Source organism: Nymphaea colorata, chromosome 3 (assembly GCF_008831285.2).
Source record: "Nymphaea colorata isolate Beijing-Zhang1983 chromosome 3, ASM883128v2, whole genome shotgun sequence".
Lineage (NCBI taxonomy): Eukaryota > Viridiplantae > Streptophyta > Magnoliopsida > Nymphaeales > Nymphaeaceae > Nymphaea > Nymphaea colorata.
Window position 1 is genome coordinate 3,290,947 of NC_045140.1, and position 10,007 is coordinate 3,300,953.

Genomic DNA, 10,007 nt, shown 5'->3' on the forward strand with positions numbered 1-10,007 from the left:
TCATCTTCTTGGTTGTTTAGCACCAAGTGTCTTTGCTTTCCACAACACCATGACTGTCCTGCTTATTCAATGATGTGTCAGGACTAACATAATCTGATTGTTTTTTATAACATTTTATGTGCCAATGCAACTGATGGTACAATAGTTTGCTTCTCCATTATCCATGCAGTTGTTGGACCTGGAACAGATGATCTCGCTTGGAATAAAAAATTGAGAATGCTGATTGTCATACCTGCTTGCATCAGAAAATGACCCAAATGGTTGAAAGTGGAACTTCAGCCTGCCTTCCTCATCTTGTGATTTGGAATACCTCATGGCATCAAGACCTCTGCCTTCGTGAAGGATGAACACCAGAGACGGGCTTCCGACAGATGCCAGTGAAGGGGGTGTCACTTGAATGTCATAAATTTCTTCCCATATGAAGATAAACTTGGATTTGTGCCCAAAAATATTTGCGTAGAAGCCAATTACTCGAGCAGATGCAAAAACTCGACCCTAACAGGAAAGATTCATCATTTGATATCACAGTGATCCAGAGTCACAATAAAAACAGAAAAAAAGGTGGCGCATACCTGCAACAGCATCTTCCTCTTCAGACAGCATGAGAAATCGCTGACAAGAAATTCTTCTGGAGGCAATTTGAAAAGCTTTTGAAAAGTTGAACTGCGATGAGGAGGCTGAAGGTGAACCTACCCACAAGTAAGTAGTCTACTCAGTTCTGGTTTCATGCACGACTGTCAGAAGTACTAACGTTCAGTTAAGTTACCTTCCTCCCCAGTTCATTCTCCACCTTCCTCAGGTACTTTCGAGTGCTTTGAGCTGCTTTAGTGGTCTCCAAGAATATTCTTAAATGCAGCTTAGATTGAGAAAACCGAGCTAACTTTCCTTGAAGAGGAATCCATAAGTCTTCTAGATCTGATGGTGTGTGTTTCAACAAATTGATCTCTGCATGGCCTAGGGACAAAGCCTGCTCACACGGACCAGCAAAATCGAAGACTTCCATGTCCAGAAGAGATGGAGGCTCTTCTGGCGTATCAAACTCCACCACTTCTGTAAATAATTTTGATAAGTTATGGAACAAAGTCCAGTATACAGAGCATCTACTGTGAGCTGATGAAACACAGCATTTTGCAGACAAACAAAACTAGTCAAACCTCACCATTCCACTGAGGATCACGTGATTGAAGCTGGACAGAGCTTCTAAGGTTTTTACTGTTACATGTAAAAGTTACATAAGGATCCGAAAAGCGAGTTCCACTGGCTGATGCTATGCCACTACCTTCAATCAGAGCTACAGTAAGCAACCACCCATCATTATGCACTTCTTTTCCAAAGTGACTACCTACAGGGCAGACATTCAACTTAAAATGACTTTATAAATGAAAGCAAAGGGCTATTTCACAGAATAAAAGTTCCAGGAAAAATTACATAAATTCTGCAAAACAGCTGGCCAGCGTACCTTTTTGCAATTTGGCATGCATAAAATGTGAAATCATATTGTAAACACGCAGTGATTGAAGAATCAGAAGCGCAGTAGTTATTACTTCTCCAACTGAGTCAGGCAAATCTAAGCCATAAAATTCCAGCCCATGTCGTCCACAATGCACTGATAGGAATATGTGAAATGCAATGTATAGCCCAACTGATAAAGCAGAGACCACAGTGAAGTTTAAAAAGTAAGATAGTGCCTGTTTCCAATTCGATTGCTTTTTCTCACTTATTGATGCCAAGATCTGCTTTTTCTCTGACAAAGGACTCTCTGAAGCAATCCCTTCTACTTTCCGAGCCAGTAACTCTGCAAACTGGTCATAGTTTTCCCTAAGGCCTTGACGAACTCCCCCTTCAATCATCCCTTTAAGAACTGTACTTCGCAATATATTTATATTGTATGATATAACAAGATGAGAACTTTCTTTGCCTGAATGTAGTGGTTCACCAGGAAATATCTTGTAGAGCAAGGATACATCAAAACAGTTTCCATACGGAACATCAGGTGCACTAACTCTTTTTAAAACAGCATATGAGTTTTCACCAGCGCAGAGATAAGTTTGCACTTCTGTGACCTTAACAGCCCTTACCAGCTTAGTCGCTGCTTTTGTGAATGTCACTGTCCTCTTTAAACACACATTTTCTCCAAATTCCAGTCTCCAAGCACCTTCATCCAGGTTGGTTGTACCCTGCAGTTCTGTTAATTCCTTCATCAACTGTGAATTGGGTGCAAAAAGTAATGCATTGAGATTTTCACAAGATGTCAGATATTGTTTATCAAGAAGGATGCCTCCTTGCAAATTATCAGGCATTCCATTTTCCTGATTTGTCTCCTGCATTGTTTGAAGTGCTTTTTCAAAGTTGAAATTAGCAAGTGGCTCTTCGGAGACGCTACCATTGTCAGAAGATTCATCAGACTGCAGAATAGCCGTCCCAGCTGAATTTGACTTTACTTCTTTATTTTTATTTAAAATCCTTCGCACCAATTTACCCGTGAATCTTTTGATTGGTTTCTTTTCTTCTGCCCCGGATGATGCTTCCTCTGATACAGAATCCGTATTCTCATATGGAGATCTACCAGGACTCTCAAAGCAGACAACTTCTCTGCTGTCCGCATCTGAAGGCACAGGACTACTAGAAAGGGTAGAGTCGCTATTGCTTCTACTATAAAGAGAAATAGCTATAAGAATCTCCCCTGCATAAATTTGAGAATCAAGACATATGAGCACATTGAATGACAGAATCTCAGTATGTAGTAACAGCATATTGCATCCTGATGAATGGATAAATAAGTTTACAGATATCTTTTTCTGTTTTTGGCTTAAGCAGCAACTTACTACAGGATATACAAAAATAGGGTTTAGAACTCTCACTAAAAAGACGAAACAAAGGAGAATAAATCATAGGTGATAGTAAATCATAGGTGATAGGACGGATATCAAAAGTGCAAGCATAGAACTATTTATCTCACTAGGCGATAGTTGCAAAGAAATCAAGGATAGATGGCAAAAAAATTGATGCATGCAGCTAAACCTGCTTAAGCATGAGGTATTACATTGCAGATCGTTACCACAAATATGCGTCTGGGTTGAAGTCGAAAGTGGTTGCAGAGGAAACCACGTTGTTGGTAGCGTCTGGTTCTCTGCTTCAGCAACCATCCAAACAGGAACCACGGCCTGCCCCAAGGCTTCACTCTCACGTGCTCCGGAACTTCGAACCACAAGGATCACCTGAAGTTCCTCCTTCAAATCATCGATCCTCAACACGAGTTCTTCATTCCACACTGGATTCGTCTTCCCTCTTATGACACCAGTCTTACTCCTATGCTTCCTCGTCCTTAACTTCACATACGCATCAATCGGATTAGCTCCTAGTTTCTCATGCTTCAACTTCCTAGCCTCGAGCACATTCACGTAGAGCTTCATGCCGAGGACACTAACTACTGGTATCAGTTCCCCCCAGATATGTTAATATGTAGACAGAAAAACACCTTTATGCAAAATTTGGACATGCCAACAACCAAAAAGCTAAAGAAAGAGCAGTAACCAATTCAAGAATGCGAGAAGGAATTCCACATACGATTCCAGACCCATCTTCAATCTAGCAGTAGTGAGCAATCCTGATCAACAATAGCAGAAAATGGAAGACCAAAGAGCATCCCCCTTTCCCGGGCTATGGTGGCAGTTAAAAATCTCAAGGGGCCGGTGAACTTCTGGGAACCTCAATTCAAAGAGACTTTGGGCAGCAGAAAGAAGCCAGGTGGGCAGTAAAGACACGACCCACCAAGGCTGCACCTATGTTTGTTGTTTCGTCAAATGGCTGACAGGTTTCGAAGGTCGGATCATGCCTTTCGATCGCCATTCACCACGTGGTGGTAGAGTGTTTTCTGGATGAATGTGCACACGCAGATTCAAGTCACGTGTTTGAAGTACAATGCCTCGCCAGACCCAAGCCAGATATGTTCAATCAAATTGTTTAATACAGATGTAATCAAATTTTGACAATTAATACAGAAAATGATTCGAGAGAACCAGATTTACAATCAAATTCTAGTGCATTGTGCCTATTGTATTATGGAGAGAGGCCGATGTACGATTAAATTTGGAGATGTTAACGGAATATTATTATAAATAGACTTGAACTTCTTATTTTCATTTTCTTTTTGATGTAGTTAATTTAAGTGAAGTTGGTAAGTAGTATAATCTCATTTTTTATATCCTTAATGGAGAGAAAAATAAAAATAATTGATGGAGCATTTTTATCATTGAATATTAGTTTACATGTTTTTTTTTCTCTCAACTATGTAAAAAAGCCAAACACTTAAATTGTTCGTTATTTAATATTAGGTTATAATTTTCTTCTTCTTGTTCTTTAACTACCAATCTTTGAAAGATCAAACACTTAAATTATCTTTTATCTATTCAGCATGTGAATGTCCAGCACCTAAAATTAATATAATATTTCATAATTTCCTTCTTTTTATTTTTTTTTAGCAAATTTAAAATAATTACCGTCTATATTGGTGTTAATGTTTTTAACATTAATATGTTAAGGGTTGAAAGCAAGGATGGGGTTGGGTTTTTGACTCTTGACTGGTTCGATTGGCTGGGTGGTTCGATTGGCTGGGTTGAGTCAAGTAGGGTATTACAGGCCCAACTTTAACCGATATATATATATATATATATATACTTAAAACTTATTCCTTCACTTTTTTTGTTTACTAAATATCTACTTCCCTTACTTAAAAACTTTTGGTGCATCTTCGGTAACTCTCTTACATATTCTTTATGTGTCGCTAATGATATTCTTAAAAAATCTTCATATGTCGCCTATGGCATTCGAATTAAAAGCTCTCAACATGTTATTAAGAATTTTTTAGATATTAAAATATAAATTCAACATGTTATTAAGAATTTTTTAGATATTAAAATATAAATTATTAAAAATTTCAAATATGAGTATTACATCAAACTGAGTACTGGGTAGGTATAAAATTGAGGGTTGAATTCAACTTAGTAGGACCGTGGACAAAAGCTAAGCCAACCTAAACTCGGCTTTGTTGAGCGTTGCCCCGCCTTAGTTGGAATGCTCTAACTGGTTCTCATCGGAACATTAATATGTTCTACGGTTTGAAGTTTTAGCGTTCAACTTTCTCAAGACCCTCGACTGACACCGGTTTTGATAGCACCGTAGCAGTGTTGTCGATCCTCACCGAGGAAGCTCTTCATCACTGGCCGGATTGCTGCCGCCTTCCGTTGAAATCTACCGCCGGTGACTCATGCGCGTCACTGGCTCAAGTACCTCCCTCTCTCTCCCCCTACCCGCCCCCCCCCCCCCCCCCCCCTCGCCATCTACTTTCAGAAAGGAGGATTGTGACGCTCATCTATCCTCCCTTATCGCTCAGCCTTTGCCGGCCGGAAAATCACCTGCTTGGTGTCCATTTCCACCGTCGTCCACTTTTCCTTAGATACTGCTACCCCCCTCTTTCTCTGTTCTCTCTCTCTCTCTCTCTCTCTTGCTGCAAGATTGTAATCGATTTGGGGTTGCCGCTGTAGCTTCTGCCGACCATTTTTATTGTGCCTGAAACATGTTTGTGGAAATGAATGCACGCCTCTTTTCACATATATTTTAATGTTAAAGGAAAAACGTGGTTAGAGATAAAGAAAGTTCACTTCCGTAATAGTTTTTGTACTAACTTTGCTGTAGATTGCTTACAGACTATATCAACATTTGGTTGACATGGTTGCGTGAACACGTTCTTCAAGAAACACGATGGTTTCCTTGGTCCCTTAAATCCTCTGTGTTTGGGAAAATTGATTGTTCGTTGTGTTCATCGAAATAGAACGCATTGATAGACTCATCGCGAACCATGTTGTTTGGTGAATCATACTTCATGTTTAAAGACCACATAGTGAAAAATTTATGTAGAGACTTTAAAAATTAATTATGTATTGCTTTGCAAGGAAATTATGCAATTATGTCCCTTGAACCCGAAGAATGGTTGGGACGACTTCCCTGCAGGTAGATGGCAATACTCTATCATATGTATCACATATTTTCGTTCACTATTTCATACTGATCTTCTAGTATTTTAATTTCTATGCTTTCCTTTTCAATCTCTTTTCATGTCACATTGTCTGTTTTGCATGAAATCAGCTAAGTAAAATTGTTGCAAGATATACCAAGCCCATATCCAAAACCTTGTACCAAGAATCCTTGAAACGTCTCAGCATGTAGAATTGTAGATAACAAGATGTGATAATGATCAAGCAAGGTTGTTCTTGCCTTGTTTATAGATTGAAGTGAAACTCGCTAATTAAAATGAATGAGTGACCTAATTGGTCATTCTAATCTGCATTTAAATTGCCTGCTGTAATCTTGAGAGCTGAATCAAGTGGTAGGCATAAACAGTTAGCCAAATTAGGTCGATTTAGGGATTACCCCACATTGGTTCTTTACTTACATGTTATTTTGCTTTTTTTTAAAAAAAAAATTTGACATTATTTTTTTTATGGATATTGTATACTAGATAATTTTTGTCCTAATACTTAGTGCCTTGCTTGCTTACGCCTCGCTTCATAGGCTTCACCTCATCGCACTTAACAACGTCGATTTGAACTCACTGCCAAGCGGTGACGTAGCCGGGAGATTCGAAGTGGGGGCTAAGAGCGAGATTGAGAGATGTCGCAATTCCCCTCATTCATGCGCCAGCTTCCGGCGATGCCAGTCGTCCCTTCTTCACTCCTTCTTCCTTCTCAATGGCCTCATTCACAAAATGATGAGTTCACCCTCACAGTCGAGGAAGCCGAACTCGAAGACAAGGTTCTCTCTCTCTCTCTCTCTCAAAGTTGCTTTTGATCGCTTTCTCTTTCTTCCTTCTCGATTTATATTGAGTAAAAAACAATTTCCGAATCCATCTGTAAATATTTCAACAAATTTAGCTCGTGATTGTGTGAAGTCAGAATCGACATTCTCCCAAACCCATTTCCTTAATTATTTAGTACTTCGTTGTTTATCGTTCCTGGATAACTGTTTGTGCTCAATCACATGTTTTGTCTTTCCCCGCACTCCTTTTTTGTTGATTTTCCGATAAACTCTTGATGGATCGGTGAAAGATTCTCTTCTCAATCCACTATTAGTTGAGGAAAGCTTGCTTCTTTTGGTTTTGTATCTTGGTCTGTTGCTCGAAATTATTGTGCTCATACTTTTATTATTCAAATAGTATTCTGTTTAAATTACCATATCCATCTAGAATAGTCACATGCAAATGCGGTGGTATCAAGGAAGCCAATTTGTTCACGGTAGTTTCTGTAGTGAGATGTCCTCTGTCCTTTTTCATCAGTACAGAACAAGAAGTCTAGATTGGTTCATGGCCAGTTTCTGTAAAGATGCATATCTGTTTTTTCACCAGTACAGAACAGGGATGTTCTCTTTATATGCAGTAGGCGGCATGAAAAAAAAAGCTGCAAACTTCTAACAAGACATAGACAGTCATTCTTGAGACGTGCTTTTTCTTCAACAGAATCACAATGGCCCTTTACTAAAAGTAATGATGAACCCTGTAGACCATCCCCTTAGAGGTGATGAAAGGAGGACCTTGATTGGCAGAAAAACCCACGAACTCTTTAGGGTGATCTTGTACGTGGAGGTAGGGAAAAAAAATTAAATATAGCGATATTTTTATTCATCGTTTTTCGTAATTGATTTAAAGAGAGTGAATATAATGAATCATGTGAATGGGAGAATGGCGGTAGTTGAGCTCAAATTAATCCACTTAGCTACATCTGCCCTTACTCTGACTCAATCAAGAGTCACGGTATCCATGCTGAGTAGCTAAGATGCTGTTGTTATTAGCACCTGCTTTTGCTTTCCTGGATTAACTAATCTTTACGAAGCCACATTCACTATTCTGGTTCGAGCACACAAACATATAAATTTCCACATAGATATAGTCATTACTCGGACTATAAATACATGTAATTCGATAACGTTGTTCATGGTAGGGTTAAATTTTTAGTTTTTCGATTTCCATGAACCAGGTTTTTATGCTTTATCATGTTTCTTACATGGTTTGGTAGTTGCATTTGTGGCTTTTATTTGCCACCATAATGCTGAGATCTCACAGCGACTAATTTTAAGTCAGTCTGTTACTGTGGAGGAAGGTTCTTCTGGTTTTTTAAATGCTAGACGCTAAAGTTAAACTTTCCCAATATAGAAAGGATAAAGGAGTGAGTCAGAATTAACCAAGCTGAATAATATTCTGAACACAATTTGGTGCTTACTTCAGTCGGGAGATAATTGCCTTCTCTTGCAATTTGAGTTTTCTTAAGCTTACTTACTAAATTGAGCAATTAACTTCTTTATGTTTGCATAATAACTCGGCCTATTCCCACTACATATCTGAATGCCGTAAGACTTATTTTGTGCCTTCAGGTTCCTTGATGGATTTGGGCAAGTTTCATCCTGTGTCCCTTTCCAAGGCCTTTTTAAGTTGGTTTTAGTTCCTATGCATATCATAGCAATATGGCATGCTGAACTTCAATTCCCTAGATGATTTCTCAGATATATCCATATTTTTCATAGATCTTAACTTCTTTTTTTCTGGTTGTGGTAGGTTCATTAAGGAACTATCTTCAGTTCGGTATGTTGAATGCAAATCTATTATGTCATTGTTCTACTGTGTCTTCCTTAAATGCTGATCTATGTCCAGTTGAGTAGTCAAGGTGAAATTATTTGATTTTGTGATAAACTTAGCAATCCTCCCTCTCTCCCAAGTATATTGCTTTTTGATAGGATGTTGCCAAAACAAATTTCTTGATGATATCTGATGCTATCTCTGACCTAGTTTTTCCGTACAGTTAAATGAAATCAGAAAAGCAAATGCCAACCTGGTTGTAATTGGCAAGGTTGCTCAAGACAATGACAAGGAGGATTTTGATGGAGAAGCAGATGACGATGACGTAGATAATGTAGATGAAAGTGAAGGTGATGAATTTGAGCAGGAGACTGGATAATGATGTTATGATGATGCTAGAGAAACTCGTTGGTAGTGCATGCTGCATGGTGGTCAATGATATGCAAAGCCTGCTACGTAGCACTCACCTCTTTGAACTTGGTTATATGCTTTATTATCTCAGAAACTCATCTATTTTTGTTTTCATTATGATAATTTTTTGATGCCCATCACATCTTCTGAGTTACATGGCTTCCAGATGATTTTGCATAGAGTTTTCATGCTTTGTAGGTTTTGGTATTACATGATAATGCTGAAACTTGTCGAAAAAAAATGAAATCATGCCTAAACATAGTTATCCACATTGGATAAGAACGTCATTGCAACACCTCCTAGCTGAGGTGGTTACATTTAATTAACTTCAAGTTCAAGGAAGATAAGAATTTGATACTTAAGCCTCCTGACGTAAACTATTGGGGTCTCACCCAGCTCCTGCCTGCCTATGAGAAAGTGGAATAGAGAAAAAGGAAAAAGTGAAGTACAATTGCAACCTTGATTTGCTGCATGTATTGTTTGAGTTGACCTGGCAGTGTCTTCTTCTCTCTGTCCAAGCTCGTGCAAAGTTCGGACATGAATGCCTTCATGCAATATTAAGTGAGAACCTGTTTGTTGGCGAGGAACTTGAACCACATTTCTGGTCATGGATTGATGAGAGCACATTGATAACCCAGATGCAGACCCCTTTAGGCTAGGCGACTTAGGAAGGTCAAACTAGTGGCAACCTGATCCTCGTTGCATGCAACATTTATAGCTTTTGTGGCAAGACATTGATAAGAAACTTTGTTGGTTGTTGTCCAATATTTGCTACTGGATGAGCATATGCAAGATTGAACTATATTAGTTCACCACGGTGTTTTTCTTTTCATATTAGATGCATGAAAATAAGTTTATTAAATGTACAAAAAGTTAATTAGAGTGCATTGCTGCAAGATGTCCGATGCGGCTACTACACAAGGGCAATACTCAAGTAGAAATACAGGTTCATTTAGGGTATTGGGTCTCTACT

The 10,007-nt window shown here is 38.8% G+C and overlaps 2 protein-coding genes across 2 annotated transcripts; one reads left to right on the forward strand and one right to left on the reverse strand.

Moving 5' to 3' along the window:
• Positions 1–3,413, reverse strand: LOC116249896 (C2 and GRAM domain-containing protein At1g03370-like). Its single transcript, XM_050076585.1, has 7 exons — positions 3,044–3,413; positions 1,460–2,683; positions 1,160–1,342; positions 767–1,050; positions 573–689; positions 233–495; positions 1–58 (listed from the first exon to the last, which is right to left on the reverse strand). Exons 1-7 carry the CDS (start codon positions 3,411–3,413, stop codon positions 1–3), a joined length of 2,499 nt encoding a protein of 832 aa, XP_049932542.1.
• Positions 3,414–5,036: 1,623 nt separating this feature from the next.
• Positions 5,037–9,199, forward strand: LOC116249905 (uncharacterized). Its single transcript, XM_031623216.2, has 3 exons — positions 5,037–5,285; positions 6,571–6,810; positions 8,847–9,199. The coding sequence occupies exons 2-3, from the start codon at positions 6,670–6,672 to the stop codon at positions 9,000–9,002; spliced, it is 297 nt and encodes a 98-aa protein (XP_031479076.1). The 5' UTR covers positions 5,037–5,285; positions 6,571–6,669; the 3' UTR covers positions 9,003–9,199.
• The last annotated feature ends 808 nt before the right edge of the window (positions 9,200–10,007 follow it).